At 37.8% G+C, this 25,772-nt stretch overlaps 1 protein-coding gene across 2 annotated transcripts in view; it reads left to right on the forward strand.

The window, feature by feature from the left end:
- CRYBG3 (crystallin beta-gamma domain containing 3) overlaps nt 1–25,772 on the forward strand; it is a 129,457-nt gene that overhangs the window by 44,592 nt on the left and 59,093 nt on the right. For both annotated transcript variants that reach the window (XM_042954296.1, XM_042954297.1), the window contains exons 4-12: nt 1,611–7,836; nt 9,201–9,245; nt 9,593–9,708; nt 10,673–10,820; nt 16,214–16,350; nt 17,891–18,005; nt 19,137–19,172; nt 21,287–21,420; nt 24,751–24,877. In XM_042954296.1, the coding sequence (XP_042810230.1) occupies nt 1,611–7,836; nt 9,201–9,245; nt 9,593–9,708; nt 10,673–10,820; nt 16,214–16,350; nt 17,891–18,005; nt 19,137–19,172; nt 21,287–21,420; nt 24,751–24,877 (7,084 nt within the window). The remainder of the gene's footprint in view (nt 1–1,610; nt 7,837–9,200; nt 9,246–9,592; nt 9,709–10,672; nt 10,821–16,213; nt 16,351–17,890; nt 18,006–19,136; nt 19,173–21,286; nt 21,421–24,750; nt 24,878–25,772) is intronic.

The following is a 25,772-nucleotide window of genomic DNA, read 5'->3' on the forward strand; positions in this document are numbered from 1 at the left end:
AGCAGGGGAGAAAAAGCATTATTCAGATATTGGAATACTGGTGGCTGGATTTCTTATTCATGTGGGTTCTACAATGTTTTGTTAATTATATGTTTAATCTGAAAAAAAAATAGAACATCAAATATTTCTGCCATACATTTTTAGTGTTAGGATCCTAAAATGAGCCTAGAGTTCAGAATTTAAAACACTTTTATATAATCGATAATAGTGAAGGCAGTCTGGAATAAATCACACACTAAGCACTTACTATCATTGCTTTATTTTAGTCATTCATTGCCCAAAGGTTGTAAATATATATCATTTGCCAAATTTTGTGGGGGGCATTTAAAAATGTAAAAATGGTTAAGACACAGTGCCTTCCTTCAAATAGCCACAAGGCAAGTGGGTAAAATGCATTAAGTGCCTAGATCTTTATAATCTGATATGGCAAATGCTGCGCTCAAGGTTCTTTGCACCCACAGATCAGAGGCTAACTGCCCATGTCAGCAGGAAAGGGGCGCTGGGATCTGTTTGTTCTGGAGATGACTTGTGAACTTAGTCTCAGAAGACATTGGAGTTTCTCTCTGGGGCTGGGATTTAAGGGAAGAGAATGGTGTGTGTCCAGGGCTATTAAGCAGTATCAGATAGCATGAGAACTCCCAGCGAAAGATTCTTCAAAGGAAGTTGGATGCTGAGAGTCTCTGGAACTTTATGCTGGGGCTGAGAAGAAGTAGAGAACTTTTACTAGAAGTCTCTTTTGATTACATTTACCCAAGCAGTTTTATGCTACAGAAATTGAATATTTGAAGAACTTAATACGAGCATTTTTAAGGCAATTCTGTCATTGAGTTAACAAATACATGCTGAGTGCTTTATGTGAGTTAGACATCTTACCAGTTGTTTTCCTTTAAAAGTTCTCCCCCTATGTGCTTGAAGTTGCCGTTCAAATTTACATCCAAGAGTAAAGGAAGAGAAGCTTACTGTGGTGCTCTAATATGGTGGACAAATCAGTGACATATCCATGAACTTGTGCCAGTATGAGGCACATAAGGCAGTGTGGTTCCTTCCAGTCACTCTTTGAGATTGTAACTAAAACCCAAGCCTTGGACTTGTCAGCCCACTTTCTGTCTGGTAACTACTGTGAGAGAGATGTAGGTAATCAGGTAAGAGGGAATGGTTTTGGAGCACCTGGCTTTCTCAGTCCGTTAAGCGTCTGACTTCGGCTCAGGTCATGACCTCACGGTTCGTGAGTTTGAGCTCTGTGCTGACAGCTCAGAGCCTGGAGCCTGCTTCCAATTCTGTGTCTCCTTCTCTCTGTGCTTTTCCCCGGCTCACACTCTGTCTCTGTCTTTCAAAAATGAATAGAAATGTTGAAAAAAAAATCTTTAAAAAGGAATGGTTGTAAGGAGCTCAGACATTCATGTGCCTTGATGTTCATGTGTTTCTTGTCAAATCTTCATTATTTTTAGTAAAGACAGGTTTACCTAAAACATTTTAGGATTTCCTTCTCCAGTTCAGTACTTATTAGGAGTAGGAGTATTTGGAAGATATACTTTATCATAACTTCTAGGATTACTGTTAAGTGTTACTAACTATATTTCATGATACTATTGGGCTCTTTCTTTTTACAGACAACTGGATAGTAATCCAGAGAGGCCTTCTGTAACATATGCAACATATCGAGGCCCCAGACAAATTAGGAAATATTTGAAGCACCAGAATGCATTGGAAACTGTGAATCCCTTGGACAGAGAAAATGAAAGTTCTGACTCTAGTACAAGCATCCATATTGGCCCTGGAAGTGACATTGAGGCTAGGATGGTGTCGTCGTTGTCATCAGCTAGTACAGACATATCTGTGAAAGGACATTTGCTCGAAGGCCTGTTAGAAGACTCTGATTGTAGCAAAATAAATGTTAACACAGAAAGCCATCTGACAAACCATTTAGAATTGCCCAATACTGCTGCTTCTACGAATGTTTTAAATAAAAATGATCCTGGGGGACCTGTGAGAAGTAGGTCATCCCCTTCTTCTGTGACTAACTTCAGCTCCACTGCCAGTGAATCTGACTCACGACACCATTTAAGTTGTGCACCAGTTTCTCAGACTGACAGAAATTTGGTATGCTCAGCATTGTTTACAGGAAGTAACAGTAGCAGAGTTCCTTGCAGTCCAGATTTTCAGGGAATAACTACAGCGGAAACTACAATAAAGGAAGACAGCTCAGTGATGAGTGATGGGACATGGGTGCAAAGAGAAGCACATGTTGAGCATGAGAGCCCTGCTGTTTCTGACTGCTCTTCTAGTAAACCTGATGGGAGTGACACTACCAAACAGGGCAGTGCAGATTTGCTGAGTCCAAATAAGTCAATTATGCATGAAGGTCTGCAGTTGCCAGAGAGTAAGTGTTCTGACAAGCAAGCTGTTGATAACTCAGCCAAGCAGGCTGCCAGTCATATCAGCACCACGGCTCTTCAGAGACATGCTGTGACAGACACAGAACCTGTAAATGAAGGAAATAGACTGTCTTCCCAAGACTCACAAAAAAATTTGGCTGCTACAAAAATCAGACAAGAAACAGAAAGCACCTTGGTTAGTGAACCCCCAACTTCAAGTCACGTAAAAGCTCCAGAAGGTAGAATTGAGCCACTACCCAAAGATATTGACCAGTTGTTTGTAACGGAATCCAAAAGGTCCAGTTTTAGGCCACATGGCAAAATGCCTCATGTGGTTAGAATAAATCAAAACAACCCTGCCTCCGGAGAACACATCAGCCAATCAGCAGTTGTAGCGTGCTTAGAAAACAGAATATCCCCTAAGCTGAATTTTGAACCTAACAGAAATCACATTTCAGAATCTCATCTTGACTCTGAGAGTCTTCAACAAACCAAAGTATCACCTGATGTCAGAACATCTCTTATCCTTGACAGTACAAAGTCAGATTTCAGTATTTCATCTCCTACGTTTGTTTCCAGGGTTGGTATGCTGAGCAAGTTAGATACTCCTGTTACAAAGGATGAGTGTTCTGTGCTCACTGAAACTGGGGATGTCAGCATTGTTGGTATTTCCAGTCCGCCTGGTAAATGCCAAGAAGAAAATGTGGCAAATCGTGTTGAGGCAGTAAATGGGAAGGGTATGCCTGCTTGTCTTCATCTGGAGCATGGATCTGCAACTCTTGAATCCAAGGAAGTTCTTCCGAAAGGTGAAAAATGCCAGGTTGGAGTTGACTCGAGATTGGAGTGTGAAAGCCTCTCTGAGGACAACAGTTCCATTTCACCTCAAGGCCCTGCTAAAGCAGAATTGATGTGTTCAAACGCTAGAGCAAGTAAGAGCACTACAGAGAAGTCTGGTTCTCTTTCCTTGGAAACCAAACCTGACATTGCGAAAATTTTATCAAAGGTGGAAGTTGATGGTCAGAACGGTGTTCCTGTTGAGTTGCATTCTGTAAGAGAAGAAACTGTAGCCATCTCCAAGATCACTGTTTCCCAAACAGAGCCTAGAGATATTTCTCAGGATAAGATTTCTTCTCCATTTGAAGTTACAGATGTGCCAGGAAAGCTTATTTTATCAGAATTAACTTCCCTAGAGGCTGAACAGGACAAAAGTTTTCAATCAATGGATCGTGAGGAGATTAAAGAGAATTGTCAGACTGAGGTATCTCTTCCTGCCTCCAAATATCAAGGTTTTCCGGAAACAGAGGCAAAAGCTTTAGTTTATCCTCCTGCTTTTCCCAAGGGTAATATATCTGAGATTTTACCTCCTGTTCATGACGAAAAAGCTACTAGGCAAATGGCACAGAATTATGAGGCCAATACCTATGTGATTCATCAACCTTCACATATTTTTGGGACTAGAAAGATTTCTGGTTTCTCAGAAATGGCAAAATTCAACTCAACTAGTGCTTCCCCACAATTCCAAGAAGCTGACAGCACACAAGTAAATTCACCTTTTCTGGAATCTGATAAAAGTTTGGGGAAAAATGCTTTTGTATCTGAGAACTCACACTTTCACAATGTTCCTGTGCTGAAATCAGAAAAGAAAGCCTTATCTCACAGAAAAAAAGAGAATACTCATTCCCTAAGTGGTAGTATTGATAGTGTGTCTTCCTCTGGTAGCTCTGAAGAAGTTAGCATGATTTTAAGTTCACATAGTCACCAAAATAATTCCAGTTCTGTAAAAGTTACCATAGATGCCACACATGAAGGTGCCTCTTTAACTAACCTGCTGTGCCCTAATAGCCCTTATTTGGAATTTGAAACATCTGTCCCAACAGGGGCAGAAGTGACCCCTTTTCAAGAACATTTTGGGACTCCTACTGGGAAGGTGTCTCTCGATTTCCCAACTGCTGCCCAATTTGACAATCCCATGGAAGCAGAGACTGGAGCAGTTGCTGGGGCTCCGACGTCAGTTAACAGCTCAAGCCAGCAGTGTTCTGAAGCCTCTGCTGAGCACACGGAAGCAAGGAGAAGAGTCCATGGCCAACTTTTGGACCTCAAAAGTGGTTTAGTTAAAAAGGCTGATACATTGATTGGTGAAATTTTTGTTTCTGTCAGGGAAGAATTAAAATCCACACACATAGTTGATACCTGCCAAGAGCATATAGCCATAGATGGCATAATGAATTCAGGTACTCTGAAAGAAGATGTTCCTGAGAAAAACTCCTCAGAAGTGACACTGGCAGGGATCCAGCTAACAGAGCATTTGGAAGAGCAGGGCATGGAAAACAGGTCAGATGTCCCAGAGGAAGAAAAGGTCTGTGTTTCACTTACAGCTGGTGAGAAGAGTCTCCTTTTTGATTCTGATAGAATGAATTTATCTTGTTTGTTAGAAGATCAAGCTAGGGAATTAGTCAATGAGATTATTTATTCAGCCCAAGAAAATTTGGCAAATGATGCTTTTGAAGATACTGAAGATACCTGGGATTCTGAACTTCAGGCTAATACTTCACAAATTCTCAACAGTGATAGTGTTAAGCCGCATGATACATTAAGGGATTTCTTGGTGTCTGAACAGGCAGTAAATCAAAGCACATGTGAAATTAATGAAAATAAAATATTAGGTAGGTTCTTCTCTGTAAGTAACTTAGTTAAGGACGCAGAGTCAATTAAAGGAAGAGAAATTGTTCTCTACCAAGAATCCCCACTTTCTGGAAGTAGAGCTAGACAGGCTGATAGGATAAATTTGTGGGAATCAGATGCTGTTTTACTAGCTGAAGATACACCCCATAAAGGGTTAGATGATAAGGTAAAAACACATTTATTTTTCAAAGAGGACTCTAAAGATAAAGTGGAAATAGCGTGTATGGATAATCACAAAACAGGGACAGAGGATACAAGAACTCTTGTATTAAATTTCAAATGGCCTCCATTTGCAAATGATGACATCCATGTACCTGGGACATCCAAGAACAGTTTTTCTGATAGTCTTGTGTGTATATCTGAAAAAGGCTTGCCAGGACAGAGTAATAAAAACACACTCTTTACAATGTCAGAAGTAGGGAAAGTACACAAGAAAGATATGGAAGTAAATATAAGAAAAATGGAGCTTAGATCTCCCATGTTAGAATTGGAAAAAACAAAGAAAAAGGATGCTGAATTGAATATTACGAGATATGAGGCAGCCCCTCCTATGTTAGAAATGGGAAGAGCACATAAAAAGGATGCCAAATTAAATGTGATAAAAACTGAGCCAACAGCTGACATTTTTAAAGTGGGAGAAGTACACCAAGTGGATGCTGAGAGGTATATTGAAAAAACTGAGGGATTACCTGCCATTTTAGGAATGAAAAAAGCTTATAAAATGAGGGATATCGAAGGAAATCTTGGCAAAACTGACATGATGCCTATTATTTCAGAAGTAAAAAATACCTACCAAAAAGATGCTGAGGTAATTACTGGAAAGACTGAAGTGATGCCTGCCACATTAGAAATGGAAAATATTTACCAAAAGGATGCTGAAGGGGATATTGCGAAGACCGAGGTGATACCTGTTGCATTAGAATTACAAAATATTTACCAAAAGCATGCTGAAGGTGATGTTGGCAAGACCGGGATGACCTCAGTTATGTCAGAAATGGAAAATGTCTACCAAAAAGACTTTGAGGGGGTTACCGAAAAGGCTGAAGTGATCCCTGCCACGTTAGAAATGGAAGATATTTACCCAGAGGATGGTGAAGAGGATATCACAGAGACTGAGGTGATACCTGTTACATTAGAAATGGAAAATATTTACCTAAGTGATGCTGATCTGGACAAAACTGAGGTTATGCCCATTATGTTAGAAGTGGTAAATGTCTACGAAAAAGATGCTGAGGGCATCACTGAAAAGACTGGAAGACCTTTGTTGGAAATATCTTACCAGAAGGATGCTGGAGAGGGTATTAGGAAAACTGAAATGGTACCTTTAGTGTTAGAAGTGAAAGAAGCACACAAGAAGGCAGTCCCTGCCTTCTTAGAAGTGGAAAGGGCATGTAAGACAGAGGATACAGAGGCAGTTGGAATGAGTGTGTCTATGCCCTCTCCAAGAGAAATGGAAAGACTGTCTCCAGAAGATTCTGATGAGGCTCTCAGGAAACACAAAGTATTATCTACAGTGGTAAATGTTAAGAAAACCTATGGAACAAGTCTGGAATTGCCTATTACACAAGCAGAGGCTGTGCCTCCCATATTTGAAGCCGAAAAAACATCCCAAGAGCCTGGTGGAGAGAGTGTTGGAGAAATAGAGAAAGGACCCCCTGAGAGAAAGGAAGGCTTGATAGCGTGTGACAACAGACTTGCCTCATATTTCAGGGGATATGAATCACCTACATTAAGCAAGGATTATGAAGGCTACCCAGCTTTAGCAGTGCCGGATTTTCGACCCAAGGATACCATGGGAAAGCTAGACAAAAGAACATCTGTTACTGCAGTAGATAACCAAATAAGAGATGATAATTATAGTGATGAAAAAGAAGAGTCTAATTTAGCCTTCATGTCTCAGGATGAACAAGAAAATTCTTCCTTTACTATATTATATGACGAACCCCTTCAAGATGAGGACAGGTGTGCTACCCCAGAAGTAAGAACACACACTCTGCTGTTTCCTGATACATCTACTGACAGCATGCCTGTAGTCACATGCGAGAGGTCTGAGAGCAGAACTGACCTTGTCCATCATTTTGAAAAGGACACTAAATTAGGTGAGACATTTGATAGTGATAGTTCAGAATCATTCTTATCAGTGGAGGCCAAAAGGTACAAAATTTATCCCTTAGCTTTGTCTCCCATTTATGAGGATGACAGCTCTCAGGAGGACATTCTGTCCAGCGAGGTCTCACCTGGTCACCATGGCTCCACAAAATCAAGAGAGAATGCAAACCAGCCCTCTTCTGTTTTATCCCTTCTCCAGTCGGTATCAGAGCGTTTAAAGATGAATTTTGATGAAGACAGACAGGGGATAGAGGCAGAGGAGGAGGAGGAGGAGGAGAAGGAGGGGGAGGAACCATTACATAAAGGAAGCCTGAGACCTAGGAGGAAGGAAACCATTACTTTGAAGCTGCCAGACCCTTCCATCACGTTTTATCCTGATGATGACCAGGAAAGGACTGGAATCTCTAAGAATTCATACGTAATGTCAAATGAACCTACTACCTCTGATCTGCAAGTTGGTCTGTGGCCAGAAAAGGCTTCATTTCTACAAAAATCTGACCTTACTTCTAAACTACATTCTTCTTTAAAGAGTGCTTATCATCAGTATTTGCATACTTCCAAAACTCACTCCTCAGACAAAGGAGCCAGATTTGGTGGACTTTTTCAGGAACCAGTGTCAAAATATTTCCGTGCTCAGGACATCTCAGGCAGATTAAGCCCATTCACAGAGGTAAGTTATTTTGATTATTAACAAATGAAGTAGTGCTTTGGGTCATGAAATGACCTAAAAACTTATGAAGAAAATCAGTGATTTGAGGTTGTGTAAAGATGGTTTTAAAAATATATCAGAAGTTACTTTATTCTTTATTTGAAGTGTATCATAATCCCTGTATTTTAGCCGGACTGTTAAAGTGAGAAAATGAAAGTGCTTAGGCAGAATTTAAAAGGCATAAGAGAAGCAAGTTATTTCCCCCTTCTTTGTTAATATTTAGTTTTCAAGTGAAATTAAGTGACAGCATTCTGAATTTCTCAAGGTACTATATATGGGGAAATTGTTACATTCCATTGAGCTTATGTGTCTCAGTAAAATATTTCATAATATTCTAAAATATTTTCAGTAATCACTTGGCAGTATCCTGTCAGTACTTGCTCATATTGTTCATACAAAGCAGGGCCACAAACAGCCTAATTGAAAGAAAAAAAGCTGAAAACATTATATCTGTTAATGGTCTTGAAATTCAGTTTTATGGGTTTTTTTGCCTTAGAAATATTTAAACATTTAATGTAGAATATTCACTTAACATGGGACTTCCTTTCTGGCATTCCCAAGATCATGGAACTTTCTCTACGATTCCCAAGACCCTTGTCTTCACCATGAATAGCCACAGTAGCAAATAGTTATATTAGAATACCAACCAGTAGCTTGCAAGGCAAAGTCTTTTTAAAAGAAAGGATAAGATTTGAAGAAATGTTTCTTTAATGATCCCCCATCACCTACCAAGTCAAGTGAAACATCTTCACTATATTACAACACACCCAAGTCCTGTTTGTCCAACCTTATCTCCACGTGCTCTGGTTATACACCCAGTGTTTCCTACCACCTTGCCTCGGAAAATATGTTCTCCATGGAATTCTTTTATCAACTCCCTGACCCCAACCTGCCACATTTTTTCCCTTATTAAAATCCTGTGTTTTCAAGGTCTTCTCCATATCACTTCCTCCAGCAAGCCTTTTGGGGGCCTCCCCGTGCCATCACCTCACCTCTATGCTGGTGTCATTCCCCTAGATGCCCATAAGTTGGCATTTTCTTTGTATTTTACCCATGAGTTTAACCTAGTCCTTCACAGAACAGTCACATGAGTGTGATCATCTGCTCCTTCCTTCCAGGTATAAGCTCCTTGAGGGCACAAACAACACATTATTTACCCTTATATTTGCCCTTGTATCTCTTGTAGTACCTAGAGGTACACTTTGCGTATAATGGTCCCTAAGTAAATATGTGATGAATTGGATTTGTGACTGCTAAGAAAGTGAGTTATAGATCTTTCTGTTGATGTTTCTTAAGGCTTACTTCTTCCACATTTACTCTTTCAGAATGTTGACAAACAAATTCTGAGGTGTAACCCGAGACCTGGGAAGGTAAGCATAAGTTTCTTATTAACTAAGGTAAAATGTGAAAAGTAAAGTTACGTTAGGGATGCCTGGCTGGCTCAGTCGGTTGGGCATGCTACTCAGGGTCATGAGTTCAAGCCTCACATTGGGCACAGAGCTTACTTTAAAAACAAAAAAAAGGTTACTTTCAGATTTGGGGAGTTTAAAGTAAATACTTTTCACTGACTTTAAAGGGGATTATTTTACTCAAAGATTTAGCATCTATAGTAATCATCTTTTATATGTTTAGGATATTTTCTACATTCTAGGACATTTTGGAATTTTAAATGCATTCTTAACAATTAGTTTTTGTGCCTGCTTTCTGTATATTGCAGATGGTTATCTATGATCTCCATGGAAGTAAATACAAGCAGGAGATCTACTGTAATATTCCCGATGCTACATCATGGTCCTTTCCGAATGGGATACTGATAAAAGTTGTAAGGGGCTGGTAAGAAATCTCTTAAAATTTGGTAGCATTTTCCCCCCAACTAAGTGTGTTTTCTTACTCTTTATGCTTTTTGTATTTTTTATTAAAGTCACATTCCCTTTCCTCTGGTTTTTGACAGAATATTTTGAAACATAATTAGTGTCTTATAATTTAATAGTTCTTTTTATGTACTGTGCCAGAAAATACTGGCTGTTTTTAGTGCTTAAAGCCAATGGGCCATAAGTAGCAAGACCTAATATATATATTATATGCAATTAATACCATTCTGAAACTACATTAGTAGCAGGATGGATTTGGCAAGTTGAGTTGAAGGCATCAGCTAAATGAAGCATAGCTTTGAAAGCGAGTTCACAAGTTGTGGGATGCTAAGGAATGTGAAGGCCACATACTTAAAGTCATTTGTCTAGCTGACATGGTCAAGAAGTGAAGGATTCTTTGTGTGGTGTAAAAATGAGGGGAAACCTCATTTGTTATGGACCATTTCCCTTGCATATGCTGCAGCCAAAATTTCTTTGTCCAGTCTCAGTTACCCACTGGTCAGTACTCATGAAGTAAGTGGTATGGTATAGTGTTGTCTTCATGCAATAAAATGGGACACCTGTGCTCCCATTTTATTCAAGAATTGGAATTGTTAAGCTATTGTTTTTGATAGAAATATATAGCTTTGTTTATATACCATCTAGAAAGTATACGTGCATTTATGCATACATAAATATAGGCGTAGATTATGTTTGGGAATATTTCCAAGTTGTGTGCACTTTTATTCTTATGCCTATGTCTATACTTAAATTAGCATATGTCATTGTTTCAAAAATAGGTTTATATACCAATTGTGGAAAATAGCTCAGGTTTTGAAAGTTAAGTAGGTACAATAGTCTGTGGACTTACTAATAAGTATCATGTGTTTTATGCCTCATTTCTTAGAAAATTAATTATAACCAATCATGCTTTTATATTTGTTCAGCTGGATTTTATATGAGAAGCCACATTTCCAGGGTCAGAAATGTGTGTTGGAAGAAGGAGAAAAGGTGTTAAATCGTGACTGGATCCTTCAGAACAGAAAACATCCACCAAGAGACTTTGTATTGGGTTCTATCAAACGTGTCTTAAAGGTGACACAACCTTTTGTTTTGTTTTGTTTTTCCTGTTTTTTTATTTTCTTTTGTCAAGTAGTAAAGCTGTACGTTGGTCTAGCGATGTTTAAAAGCGGTTGCTAATATCCGTGCTAATTTTACCAGTCTTCATTATATTGATGATAATCTTTTGAATTTATGCATATAAAGTGTTACAGTGAGTGATAATTGAAAATGTTGCCTGTAATCTGGCCCATAAAATGAATTGGTGCATGATACATATATGTATGTGTGTATGTATATGTGCATACATATATATATATTTTTTTCTTTTTAATGTTTATTTTTGAGAGACAGGGAGAGAGAGAGAGCAAGCGAGAGAGCACGAGCTAGGGAGGGGAAGAGAGAGAGAGAGACACACACAGAATCCAAAGCAGGTTCTAGGCTGTGAACTGTCAGTACAGAGCCCGATGCAGAGCTCAAATTCAAGAGCCATGAGATAATGACCTGAACTGAAGTTGGACGCTTAACCGACTGGGCAACCCAGGTGCCCCCATACATATATTTTTAATAGTAGTAGGAATACATCGTCCAGGCATCTTTAGCAAAAGAGCCGAAATTTCCAAATATCTTTTTTTTTTTAGTATAGATCTCTACCCTTGAGTGTAGGAGTGTGTGTGTGAGTGTGTGCATATGAGTGTTTAGGAAATCAGAGAAGGAAGGGTGGAGAAAGGAAGGTAAGGTGTGTTCCTCTTTTATTTTCTGTTTAGAAAATACTATTTAATACTCACATGAGGAAGGTCTCCCAGTATAATAAAACATTTTGTGTTGGTGTAGAGGAGAGGCGAATTAGTGGTTAGGACAGATCTCAGATAAGGACAGATTTATTTCTCCAGGGCATTCTTAAGAGTTCCTTCAGCATTAAAATAGTGCATGATTTATTACAATCATATGACAGTCATGAATATATTTTTTTTTTCAAGTTACGGAGATTTTGTTTATATGCTTAAAAATGTAAATTCAGGTGGATCCTATAATAGTGATTTGGGTCAATGTTATTAAACTCTTGATAGCTGCAAATAGCATACAGAGGAAGGAAACATAGCTTCCAGGAAAAAGTCTCCATGAAAGGGGTATCTGCAAAAATTTTGTGAATTAATACTTCCTGGAAAACTGCAAACAAGCCTGTATCTTCACAAATACGTGTTTTGCTTTTGGATCCGATACTGTGATGAACACGGGAAATGGAAATACAAGTGAAATATGATCTCATGCTTGAGATTGCTGGAAGTCTAGGGGAGGGACATCTGAGTCACGTAAGCATATGAATTGAGAACGCTCTGCAGGGCCCTCAGGATGCACAAAGAAGAGGTACTCCCCTGGAGGAGGTGGCACCTGATTGGAATCCTGAGAGAGTATAAGCAGTGGGTGGGTGGAGATGTGAGGAAGTTCTTGGCAGAGCCACTTGTGTTAAATAAGGATGTGAATGTTGGTACCACAAGGAGATTGACGGCTGCAGCATCGAGGGTGTTTGTTTGCATTGAAAACCTTAACTGCAAGCAGGTCAGCTCAGCAAGTGGCATCTGAGTGCTCATTTAATTAGCTAACTCACTAGAAATTGATTGAAATGAATAGTGTGTAGGTATAATCTTCTAAGATTTAAATACCTTCAGGTGTGTGTGTGTGTGTGTGTGTGAGAGAGAGAGAGAGAGAGAGAGAGAGAATGTCAGGCATCATGCCAAGCCTAGTGGAGAAAAAAAGGTAAGTTGTTGAAAACAGCAGCCTTCTCACCACAAAACCACAATAAAATCAAAAAACTCAGTTCTGTTGAATATGGATATATAAATGTGTATCTGCACATCCACCATTTGCTTAGATTATATTAAGAGAAAGAGTAAGTGATGCTTGCATTTCTTCCTTCTTCCAGTGCTTGGAGTGCTTGGAGCCTTTTTTTTAAATTTTATTTTTAATGTTTATTGATTTTTGAGAGAGAGAGACAGAGTGCAAGCAGAAGAGGGGCAGAGAGAGAGGGAGACACAGAATCTGAAGCAGACTCTAGGTTTCGAGCTGTCAGCACAGAGCCCGACAAGGGACGTGAACCCACGAACCTCGAGACCATGACCTGAGCCAAAGTCAGACGCTCAACTGACCAAGACACCCAGGAGCCCCTGGAGTCATGTTTTAAATTGCAGTGTTAGTGCACTCATGTCTTGAACAGACTAGCACCTTTCAATGAGGAAGGAAAATAAAACTATTGAGCATCGAATGGAAAAGGCATTAGCATTGTTCTAAATATTTTACAAAATAAGAATCAGGCATCAAACTGCTTCCTTTCTCCAACCTTGTCAAAATTTTGCCTATTGATAGCTTCATTGTCATGGTGATTGTTACCATTCCAGATTAACCTAGGCTTAAGCCTAGTACTAACTTTATCTTATTTCGTTCTCTTTTATTTGCTCTAATCTGAGTAGTCAAAACTTGTATTCTTTAAGGATAATACTTCATGATGTCTTCACTTCGCTATGAATAGATGCAAAGGACACCGTCAGTTATCAACAGGTGTAGGTTCTGCTCAAAGTCATCTTTGCTCCCAGAAATAATTAGGAGTGAGGTAGCATTGCAAATATTAGAAATTAATATTGCAAATTACTATTTACTGTGCATTTAATATTTTTTTAAAGGAATAACATTTTTCTTGGTCAGAAGTTACTTTGGTTTTGTCCTCACTAATTTACTGAGAAGAGAGAGATCGGATGTTAGGTCAGGTACTGATGGTATTTTATGTGAGGTGGAGTTAGTTAGATTTTCTTATTGTTTTTGTTAACTGTAATCCATTCCTACCCTATTTCTCTCCTATAGTTTTGTCTCCATTCCTACAGAATGATTTAATAGTCTAAGCTTGCAAATTTCATCAAAAGTATATCATGAGTAGAAAAGTTGGGGCGGGGGGGAAGCCATACAAACTTTACTAAGAGTAAACTGTTCATTGTCACTAGATTACTAGAAAGTACCCTTCAGTTGTTAGTGTTACTGCCTCCATCCATCAAGAATTATGCAAGTCTTGCAAGAGACATTATTTCTGTGAGAATAGCCCCCATAAAGAAGGTGAAACTTAACTATTGAAATCTTTTTCATTTAACTAGAGAAAAACCTGGTCCTCTGGCAAAGAGAGTTGAGAACATAAGCGTTCTTTTTGTTTATTTTCCATTTTTTAGTCATCATCACACTTTTTCCATTATGCTGTTTCCTTCTTTGTTGTGGTGGACTCAAGTGCCTTGTAGCTTTTTCCCTTTTAAAGTACACCACCCAAGCATTGTTTGTATAACACAATGCAGAGGAAACTTATTTGTGTGAGACACTTAGTTATGTATTCTGTTACTGTACCTTCTGTCCCTAGGGGAACATTAATAGGGCAGCATTTCAAATAATGTTAATAGAACTCTATTATTAATAGCAAACAAAAACTTTGAAGATTGACAGGTGACTGTTGTGGACATTTCTGGCCATTTTTTGAAATGAAATTTGAGGTGTGCCTGGGTGGCTCAGTCAGTTGAGTATCCAATTCTTGATTTCACCCCAGGTCATGATCCCAGGGCCATGGAATCAAGCCCTGCATTGGGCTCCACACTGAGTGAAGGCCTCCTCATGGCTTTGTTATGCTTCTGAGAAGGAAGGCTTAAAGACTTTTGGCACTCTCCCTCTCCCCTGCTTCCCTTCTGCCCCCTTCCCCTGCTCACTCTCTCCCTCTCAAAAAAAAAAAAAAACAAAGTAAAATGAAATTTCAAATAATACTTTTATACTTCAAAAGATATTTTAGGTTATGCTTCTTTATTGCATTTCAGAACTAGCTTTCTGAAAATAAGATGTGTTAATGTACTTGTGCATATTGATAAGAACGATTAATAATAAAACTCAGTTTGCAGAAAGGTTAAAAAATCAGAAAATTGGAGTTAAAAATTGCAAAACTAATTATAATAAAAAATAGAATTATTCAGCCTGATAAATATCACCCCTGTTACTCATTTACCTGTTTCATTAAAGCATAATCACTTGAATTTCACAATGTCCTAGGTGAGAATTTTGCTACTGAAATTTTGAATTGTATAATTAAGCACTCATGATTACTGAGTTAGTGTGTTCAGACAGTAGCACATCTTTAATTTCAGAGGAGGGAAAAATAATTGTAGTTTTCATTCCCAAAGAAAAGATGAAGTCTTTTTTGACTTACAACCTGACGATTAGATGATGTTCATAAGTAAGAATACAGAAAATTTCCTGTTTAGTTGCCTTGGGGAAAACATTTATAAAACTTAGACCATATGAAAAAGAGAGTGGGATTAGCATGGATACCAGTATGACTGAAGAGTTGTATGGAGTTCCTTTGGGTCACTGGGTTGGTGCCGTGTTGTAGGAAGGCAAATACATGTAAATTTGATGTGCTTGGGTCTTGAGCCAAGGAGTGTCACGAGGAAAGCGGTGTTCTAACAAGCCTAGCTGTATATAATGTGGTTCATACCTGACTGGTGGAATAGGCCCATAATTGATGTCTTGGCCTTGATAAAAGTCCTTGACAGTGGGAATAGATAAGAGATATACGTAAGGGAAATTTTAAAGGAAGGTTTGACAGGAGATGTTGGCAGTGAGTATGTGATGGAGTGTAGGGTCAAATTTTATAATGCCTTTCTTCTTCAAACCAACTTGTACTAAAGAAAATAAATAGAATCCCACAAGTAGGAAAACAGACTTCCTTTACCCTCACTTCTAATTCCTACTTTTGTCAATGTAAATTAGATAACACACTGAGAGAGTACTGTGCCTCTCTGTTATTTATTTTTTATATCCCCCATGAGATCAGCTTTTACTTAACTCCCTTCCTCCTCATGGCTTTGTTATGCTTCTGAGAAGGAAGGCTTAAAGACTTCTGGCACTCACATAGTTTGGTAACTAAACATTGATTGCTTAATAGAACAAGACTTTTAAAAACTACATAGGGCGTCCGACTCTTGGTTTTGGCTCTGGTCAATATCCCATGGTTCGTGAGTTCGAGCCCCACATTGGGCTTCATGCTGACAATATGGAGTCTGCTTGGGATTCTCTCTCTCCCTTTCTCCCTGCCCCTTCCTTGTTTGCTTTCTGTCTCTCTCAAAATAAGTAAATAAACTTAAAAACTATGAAAAAAAAATAAAAACCAAGCCAAAAAAAAAAGTAATATTTTCTCAATTAATTTTTATAATTTTCATGTCATTAATGTAACTTCTTAGAATAATTCATTTTTAAAACTGGTAAAATGAAACAGTATTTCCTTTGTGCTGTTTTTGAGAAGAAATTCAACTGAACAATGAGAATAATTGTAATTGCATTTCCAGGGTATTGAGAATGCTGGATTGTGTGTGTCTCCAGATGATTTCAAAGCCTTTTTTTTTTTTTTTCAGGATTGCAGCATTCCAGAGATAGAACTTTGCCCACAGTCTGACCCAGAGTATTGTCCTATCCATATACAGCGAGCCGTCCCCAATTTGGAAGAGCTGAATATCCCTAAATCTGTGTCCTTCACTGTGAAGTCAGGAGTGTATGTATCAGTTTCTTTTTATTACAGTGATTGATGGCCACCAAAGTTAACTTTTTATTTCATGTTTTAGTAGGTGACATACATTTCTGTGAAGTTTTAGTTTATGCTCCTGGATACTCAAGAAAGACTATTGTGGGGATTTGAACAGATTTTGTTTTCCTTTGGATCCAGTTAAGTCTTTGATGTAGAACTCCTAGGAACAGATGGAGATTCTCAGACATAGTTCTTGATAGATTCATCCATCATCTTTTCACCCACCAAATTTTGAGATTGAGAAATAAAAACATGTCCCTGACCTAAAAATCTGGAGTTTGAACTATTTCAAGAGTGTCTCAGTGCCAGTAGTTATTGAGTGCCTCCACAGGGCTGGACCCATGGTGCTTTTTTGTTTATTACTATTCCTGCAAGGCAGGTGGAGATACTCATTTTATAAATGAGGAAATTATATTATTTGTCTCAGGCTACCAGCTGGTGGGCATGGGTCTGATGCCAAACCTTTCTGATTCTGAAGGTATCTTTCAGACTGTCGGTGCTACTTTGAGCCTGAATTTATTTATTTGTTTTTAAATTTTTTTAGTGTTTTTATTTATTTTGAGAGAGAGACAGAGTGAGAGTGGGGTAGGGGCAGAGAGAGAGGGAGACACATAATCTGAAGCAGGCTCTAGACTCTGAGGCTGTCAGCACAGAGCCTGATGTGGGGCTTGAACCCACAAACCGTGACCTGAACCGAAGTTGGATGCTTAATTGGCTGAGCCACCCAGGCACACCAAACCCTGAGTTTAGTTTCCAGATGAGTTCGAATGACAATTCTGTGATACCAATTCAACACAGGTTGCTTTTCTGTCTTTCACTCTTTTCATCTGCTCTGATGATGGTTGATGTACAAATTGGGGCTCACTGTAGGACATCTTTCTTCATCTCTCCCAACCGTAGATTAAAACTCTTGGGCAGATCCAGTAATTGAGCCTGTCCATGAGATGTCTGTACCTATCAAGTTTAGGCAGAAGGTAGTGGGTCTTTTGGGAATCTCATGTCAAATGCTGTTCCTGAGGCAGCCAAATGAACTGATTATTGACTCTAAAAATGTGGGTCAAAGATGTAAAATGCCTTAAATGAAAAAAAAAAATGTAAAATGCCTTGTAGAATCCCACCTGTGGTTGCCCCACTTTAAAAAAAGAAAACAGTAGAATGTTTTTTTTTTTTTTTTTTTCCAATTCTGCTTGAATCAAAGGTGTCACACCTTTTAAATATTGGAAAATTCTGAGAAAAGTAATGCTTACTGCTTGGAAAACATATAATAAATAGACTTATAAGACAGTGTTTGAATGTTGAGTACTTAATAACACATTAATTCTTGTTATATGCTCTCTAGTGAACTCATTTCGAATATGTTTTACTAGTTGTAATTTTGCCACAAAGGTTTTTTTGTTTTGGGTTTTTGCCTTTTTTTTTTTTTTTTTTTTTGATAGGCCTTTTTACTTTTAATTCTTACAAGACAATAGTATCCCTATTATACTTTAACCATTCATTTCTTATTTAGTTGGCTTGCCTACCCAGATATTAATTTTAAGGGACAAGCTACAGTTTTGGAGGAAGACCATGGACTCTTTGAGATTTCTGCAACAGAAATTAAATCATTGCATCCACTTCAGATGGTAAGCAAATTAAAAAGAAGCATTTTTCCAAAATGCCCATGAGCCCAAAGTTAAATAGCTATGGTGATTGCTCATGCATCTCTATCTTGAGAAATGAGTATGTATACTACTGAATCAACAACCTATATGTTATTTTTCTGTTTCTTTATATTATAGAGAATATCTGTGTGAAAACATTTTAATGCTTTCTAGAAGACAAATGTCTGAATTTACTTTGTGTTAAGTTTATTACAGTGCATGCCATTTCCTTATAAGTACCATTGTACAAAAATTTTGAATAAAGTTCTGAATTTTTTTTGATGCTTATTAGAAAACCACTTACAGTAAATTATGCTTTTCCATTGCAGTAATGAATGATGAGCACAGCATTAATAATAAATAGATCTGTCAGTGGTTGCTCTCTTAAAGATAATAAGTGCATGCAGTATTTATTTTTGTTGCAAACATTTTTATTTGAGGGCAGACTCTTCAATTAAATGTGAGGTGAGTGATAAACCATTCTTGGTTGCTCTGTACTTTTTAAAAAATAAAAACCAAGAAAACCTACAAAATTTTAAGAAATACCACAATGTGGAGTAGCATTAAAAATAGGAAATTCTAGAATTAGTTTTTGTGAAGGGGTTAACCTTTTATGCTCTGCAACCTTGATGTCACAAAGACTGTAAGTATGATAAAAAGTGTTTATAGAACTTGGAAGGGGAAGCACTCTAATTTAGAAAGCCCGAGCAGTTGTCATGAGGAAATGTAGTGTCAGTGGTTTGGAAATCTATTCTGCCAAAGGAGATTTTTTTAAATCTAGCAATTCCACTCTTTTTCTTGGTACTCTCTGCAGTGGGATTAAATCTTTAATCAGTTGCATGTGCTTAAGGACTAAAAAGCTCAGTTTCCTTCCTTATACTGGTTGTAATCTGGAATGTATATTTTGAAGATTTCTTGTCCCGTCTACATCGATGAGCAGTCTGAGTCTGTTTTGACTGCTATAGAGTTCTGTACTTAAATTTTAAAATTTACCACCACTTAAAGCTGACTGGTATGTAATCTTCACTAATCAGATGTTTATATAACCTACATATGTCACTTAGTTACTTCCAGATATTCTAAGTCTTTAATATTAAAATTTCTTATCTTAAGGGTGGACTAAAAGTGGAAATGCCTATGAACCTAAAGGTGAGTCTTAAAACAGACTTTTATAGTTTCAGTATTAATCTTCACATATTTTGAACTATTAAAGTAAAAAAAATGATGACTGGTATATTCTAATAATACTTGGTGGATGTTGGGAGTGGTGGGAAATGACTGCACAGAACAGTCACTGAGGACCCATGCTGTGATGGAGCGTGAGGTCAGTATGCAAGGATGGAGGTCTTGCTGACAACCTAGTCAGACCCAATGAGCAGCTGCTACAGGGTGGAAAGGTGATAGGTTTGATTTTTGATTTGGTGGGGAGGGGCTAGGGACGTGGCAGCGTGACATTCAAGCAGAGATATTGAGCAGTCTTTTGGGAGTGATGCTCAGAAAGGAGATCAGGGGTGATCAGAAGAAGCAGTAGGTAGCTCCTGTCAGATATCAGTTGGTAAGAATAAATAAGTACCTGAAGGGAACAGTAGAGACACCAGCATTAAGCCCATTTGGGGAAAGGAAATGAAATTATAAAATGTGTGTGAAAGGAGAGCGGGGAAAAAAACCAGTGCAGTGATCAAAGATTCAGCCAGACCTCTGCTTAACTAGCGAATAGCACTTCCACAGGCAGGCATGGAAACAAAGATTCATCTATCTATCTCCTGCCCTGCAAAACAAGACACAGCTCCTCCAACCCTCCCATTTCTCACCTTTCTAACTTATGGAATTGACCACCATTCTCTTAATCACATAGGTGGAATCTTTTAAAAGTTAGTATCTGAGCATAGTATACCTTAGCTCTGTGTTGGAGTCATGCATATCCAAGTTTAAAAAAAAAATACTTATGATTGTATTCCACTCACAGAATATCGTTTTCGTCTGGGGTGTAGTCAGAAGTTTTCAAATTCTACAGGTGATTGTGATAACATGCAGCTGAGGTTTCGAACCAGTGACCTGAAAGATACAAAATTAGCTGTGACAGTTGAGTGACTCCTGTCTCAGTTTCTTCAGGTGTGACAGGCTGGACATTTGCAGTTTGACAGGTTGTAGAGGCATATGAATTAAATAGCTATCACACATGGTCACATTTTCAAGGTGTTATGTGTTAGTTGACGGCTTGCTCATCAAAGAATTACTGCTTCTTAGTTTGAATGTGTTCAGATGTAGAAAGTATTAAACCAAATAAAACTTCATCTCTTCAAATACATCACCCTGTGAAAATTAAATATGTGGAACACAGGAGCTGTACTACATGTTTTTTTTTCAGTTTGTATAATCTTATAAATTTTTGAAAACAAGTTAGATAGAACTTGGTCAGTATGTTTTAGCATGGGGCCTTATTTTGCCAGTTGTATGCAACGTATGCCATTAGCCACAAGTAGGACCTGGTGATAGAACGTAGATAGATTAGTGCCATTATCACCATTATCATTTCCACATACTAAAGGCAGACAGGTCATACTTGGGAAGTAAAGAGCACCAAAATGGTGGAAGAGACCTACTTGGACCAATCCAAATTTAAAATAAATGAAATGCTAGAAATGGGTTTTCTACTATACTTACCTCCCCACCCATATGAATCAAATATAAAAAAAAAAAAAAAAACCAACAAAAAGAAAACACCATAATTTTTTCAATCATTTCTTCTTATTAGGAAGTTTTATATTTAAATTCAGGAATTTGCATATCTCTTTCTTACTAGTGACTGGCAGCCACCATGTTATAAGAAGCAGCTGTTGTTTCTCAATTCAGTAGATAATTTATTATTATGTCCTAGAAGCTCAAGAGTGTTTTTATTTATGTCTAATAGGGGAAAGTCAATAAATACAAGGTGGGCCTGTGTTAAATTCCAGGCAGAGAGCTAAAATTAGGTAATTTAAGAGTCAATTATAAGACAATTTACCCTGTCAGATGGTCCTAGGATTGGGGTAACCAGAACAGCGTAATCGTGACAGAAACATATTATTAAGGTATCTTCATGGTAATAACCCACATAAATCCTTGTCAATATCAGTCAGTGTGCTACGTTGTAAATAAGTATTAGTGCAAAAATGGATGGTGTCCCTGTTCATGTTGGGATTTTTAGTGTCACTTAAGTAAATGAGTTTTGTACCTATTCTAAAATATGAGCATGTTAAGTAATTTTCTTTCATATCTTCCAGGTTATTATTTATGAAAAACCTCACTTCTGTGGACAGGCCAGAGAGTTTAGTGAACACATAGATTCTGTCCCTAAGTTCTTAAAAAATAACGGGGATTTTCATGGAATTGGATCAATTCGTGTCATCGGTGGAGTGTGAGTGTTATGTTTTCAATATTGCAATTAATAGTCTGTTCTTTGAAGATCACAGAAAATGTGCTAAGCAGAGCAAAAAGAATGTGCCTTAATCTAAAAATATGCATCTTTTCTGTAAGGTACTATAAAATAAAAAAATAGTTACTAATGGCTTTCCTGTGAACTCTTGATTGTATTAGAGATTTTGAGATAGATTGAATATAGAAAATAGTTTCTAAAACTTAAACACTTGGTATTGCTAAACACAATATAGAAGATAAAAATTGCAAAATAAAATTATTTTGGGTTGGGGGGGATGCCTCAGGGGCTCAATCTGTTCCAGTGTCTGATTCTTGATTTGGACTCATCATGAACCCAGGGTTGTGGGATTGAGCCCCACATTTTGGGATTCTATGTCTCTCTTCGCCACGTTTGCGCACTTGCTTGTGCGCTCGCTCTCTCTCTCTCTCAGATAAAAGAAATTGATATATTTTGTTTTACAAATTTTGAATATGAATGGAAGCCCCAATTTTGATTCTCTATTCTGTGGATCTTAGTTAACTTTCTGTGCTGAGGATCTTGCCAGTGAGTCCTTCATTAAAGAAGTAGCCTGTGTTGTAGGTTTCCCAAGTCAAGTATTTTTTACATTGGTTACCCTCTGACATTATACTGTTTTTGAGGAAGCCCCCCCAAGAACCTCTAAGTATAAATCTAAGTGTAACCTAATCTCAGTCATCGGTTTATGGGGCAGGGACCCCAGAAAATCCATGACTGAACTGGTGGGATATGGGTTTGTATTTGTATCCTGGCAGATAAAATCAGAGCTTATTTGCCATTGTCAACTTAGTACTAGAATTCCTCCATGAACATTGTTGGTCTCTCTGTTGATATGATAGTTTATTTGGAATGTTGGTTCATTTTAAGTATCCATGTCTCATTATTTGCAGTAACATCATAAAACTTCTTCATGCTATTCTAGCAAAAGATTCTACTAAAATATTTATTCATTGAAGTTAAATGATGGGTCTTAGATCTCTCAAGGGTCTACATTTAGAGACTTAGACTTTGCAGTTTCTGGCTGTAAATCAAGTGATGGCCACACTAGCCAAAATGGAAACATAAGAGACTATGCCATATATTAGATATGTAGGACATATCCATAATTAGTCTGACATTGGTAATCATTTAATTCTTTATCCTTCAATTAAAAAATTATTAGGCCCTTGAAAAACAAACATGTTTTGGATAAACAAATTTTTATTGTGTCATATTTATTTGCAGTCTTCGCTAATCTGTGAACACATATGCTTCTTGTTAACCCTGCTAAATAGTATTGCCTTTTCTTCCCTTTGGAATCTGAATGTTTTTCCCATTAACTAGATTGTGATTTGCATTGTTTCCTGAGTTTTTTTTGTAATTGTTCTATAAAAACTCTCAAGAAAACATTATGGCTTGTGATACAATATACACAAGTTTCATTTTTCATATGACAACTGTAGGAGTAAAATGTCATATCCCCATTTAAAAGTGAACAGTTGATTTCACTGTTTTTCAGTGTTACTACCACTTTTCACTTTTGTTAACTGTTTATCTGCAGGTAGTAAGAACTCATCTCTGTCCCATCTTGAGGAATCTAGAGAAAGTGAGGTTGATGTTTTTTCATTTTTCTCAGATAACATCTGTTTTTAAATATCCCAGATGGATATATAAATTGAATCTTAGACAAAACTTTATTGTAAAAAAGCTGAGAAGATTTTTGAACTGTCATCATGTAATAATTTATTAATCTGTCTTTAATATTTAGGTCTTCTATATCTTTTATTCTTTTTCCCATTCAGGTTTATTAAAAGCATGTTTTGAGTAGCCACATTTATATAAATGAAAGCCACATTTAGAATTTGAAAGTTTTGGGGACTCCTGGGTGGCTCAGTAGGTTAAGTGTCTGACTCTTGATTTTGCCTCAGGTCATGATCTCACGGTTCATTAGATCGACCCCTGCATCAAGCTTTGTGCTGACAGTGCAGACTCCCTGGGATTCTCTCCCTCTTTCTGTCCGTCCCCAACCCCACGTGCACACACCTCAGCTCACTCACTCACTCTCTGTGTCTCAAAAATAAACTCAAAAAAAATTTTGAAAGCTTTCTTGTGCAGTTTATCTTCGCATAATAGTTTAAGAATAAAATAATGTTCTTGTACATATTACAAATTCACTAAGATATATAAAATATGTTTATCCCCATTCATGTGGACCCCTTCTTCCCTTGCCATACACACACCTACATGCAGAAAATGAGGAGGTGTACATGATTGCTGAGCGACTGCTATTATTTTATGCCCTTTGGAAACAATTTTTTGGAGTAGTTTTTTAATTTTTTGAAAACAATAGTAGTCAGCCGTACCCAGCTTCATTTGTCAAGCCCCAGAATGCAGAAGTTCCCAACCCATGAGCCCAAAATAGTCATTCTGGAATCTTCTCCATTGGAGGGGCTCCCATTGTAACACCACAGTGCCCCTCAAGGCAGATTTAAGCAGGCCATTGTGTGTTATGAATCATCCATGCCCACATTACATTCGTTAGCTACTGTGAATTATTCCATAAAAAGGTAAGTTTTGTGGAGGAGCTTAATGACCAATGGTGTTTATCAGTGTTCTTTACTGACAGTTTTAGATGAGAAGTCAAGAAACCTGTGTCCCTGGAGCATACTGTGTCACCGTCCTTCCTGTTCCCATTATCACCACTGATTAAATGGTGGGAACAAAATTGCCCACCCCTAAATTTTTACAGAAGCCTTCATATATGTGTGGGCCATCAGCGCTAATGCCAGCCCAGTTGCATTTCCTCTTTGTTAAAACCACCGGTAATGTGTTTTAGATCTGAAGCCTACTGAGAGGTTCTTTTGATTTAAACCCTAGAAAAATGTTTAATATAGTAATCATTCTCTGTGATTACAGAAGGGCTTTGTCAATAAAATAAGAATGGCTCTTTGAATCTCAGCATAGGTTTGTAACTTTTGTCATTGGCTATTTGTACTTTCCATTAATTGGCTGTTCCCCCCGCACCACCACCATATTGAGATACAGTATCATGTCATGCCACAATTAGCAAGCTTTGCCCTGTTGTAATTCTACAATAGTTAACCTTTGTTGGGAAAAGCCGGCAAACTATAAAAGCTATTGATCCATGAAGCATACAGCATTTATCTGTCTTTATAAATGGTAACAAAACAATGTGTTGTTTTTTTAAAATATGGTGATAATACAACTAAGTGCTTTATCGGGATATTTTCTTTTTTTTTTTTCTTTTTTCTTTTTTTTATTCATGGCTTAATTGGATATCCTTTGTATTTCTAGGTGGGTTGCCTATGAAAAAGAACATTTTAAAGGCCAGCAATTCTTGCTTGAAGAAGGAAATTTTGAAGACAGTAATGCCTGTGGAGCATTAAGTGGCCCCATCTTGTCTTTCCGCTTCTTACAAGCTGTGAGTTAGCTTTGTTATTCGTAATTTTCTGTTTTCTATCCATGAAAATCAGTCATGAGTTGTGATAAAACATGAGGTTATAAAATGTTTCTAATACCTGAGAGCATTACACTGAACCACTAATGTGGCTTGCCTGCTTTTCTTAACTTTATGATTATTATAGAATACTTATGTTTACTTTTCATCCATCAATCCCATAAGTACTTTTTGAGCACCTGTTTTGTGAGCTGTATTGTATCAGATACTGCAGATACAGTGGCCACTCAGTCCTTGCTTTCGCAGAGCAGGCAGTCTACTAGAGAAAATAGCATTTATATAAGTGTTTGATATTATTTGGCTATGATTGGATTAAGCACAAAGTACTCAGGGTACCCAGAAAAAGGTCAGTTACTCCCACTTGGAAATAGAGAGGAAAAGATAACAGTTGAGTAAAATGTCTGATTCAAGAGTTAGCCAAGTGGAGAGGTTCCAGGACAGAGTGAATCAGAAAGGTAGGTGCTATTTTAGCAAGAGATTAACATTAAAAGGCAAGGATGCGAGCCACTGGTTCTCAGCTGGAGGTGATTTTACCCCTAGGGAGCATTTGACAGTGTCCGGAGACATTTTGGATTGTTGTGATTTGTGGAGGCCTAGATGGGGGCTGATACTGATAGCTACTCCATGGATGCCGGGGATACTGCCAAACCTCCATAAGTCACAGGACAGCCCTCTCAAAACAAAGAGTCATCTGGTCTAAAATGTTAATAGTGCAGAGGTTGAGAAGTCCTCTTATAAGTGAAACTGGGGTGTTTGGGAAATACAATTAAGTCAGGATATTAGGCAGAACTTTGGGAGAAATGAGGGCAAAAGCCAGATAATGAAGGGCCTTATACACATGTTGAGTCCAGATTATTAT

The sequence above is a fragment of the Panthera leo genome, chromosome C2 (assembly GCF_018350215.1).
Source record: "Panthera leo isolate Ple1 chromosome C2, P.leo_Ple1_pat1.1, whole genome shotgun sequence".
NCBI classification, from domain to species: domain Eukaryota; kingdom Metazoa; phylum Chordata; class Mammalia; order Carnivora; family Felidae; genus Panthera; species Panthera leo.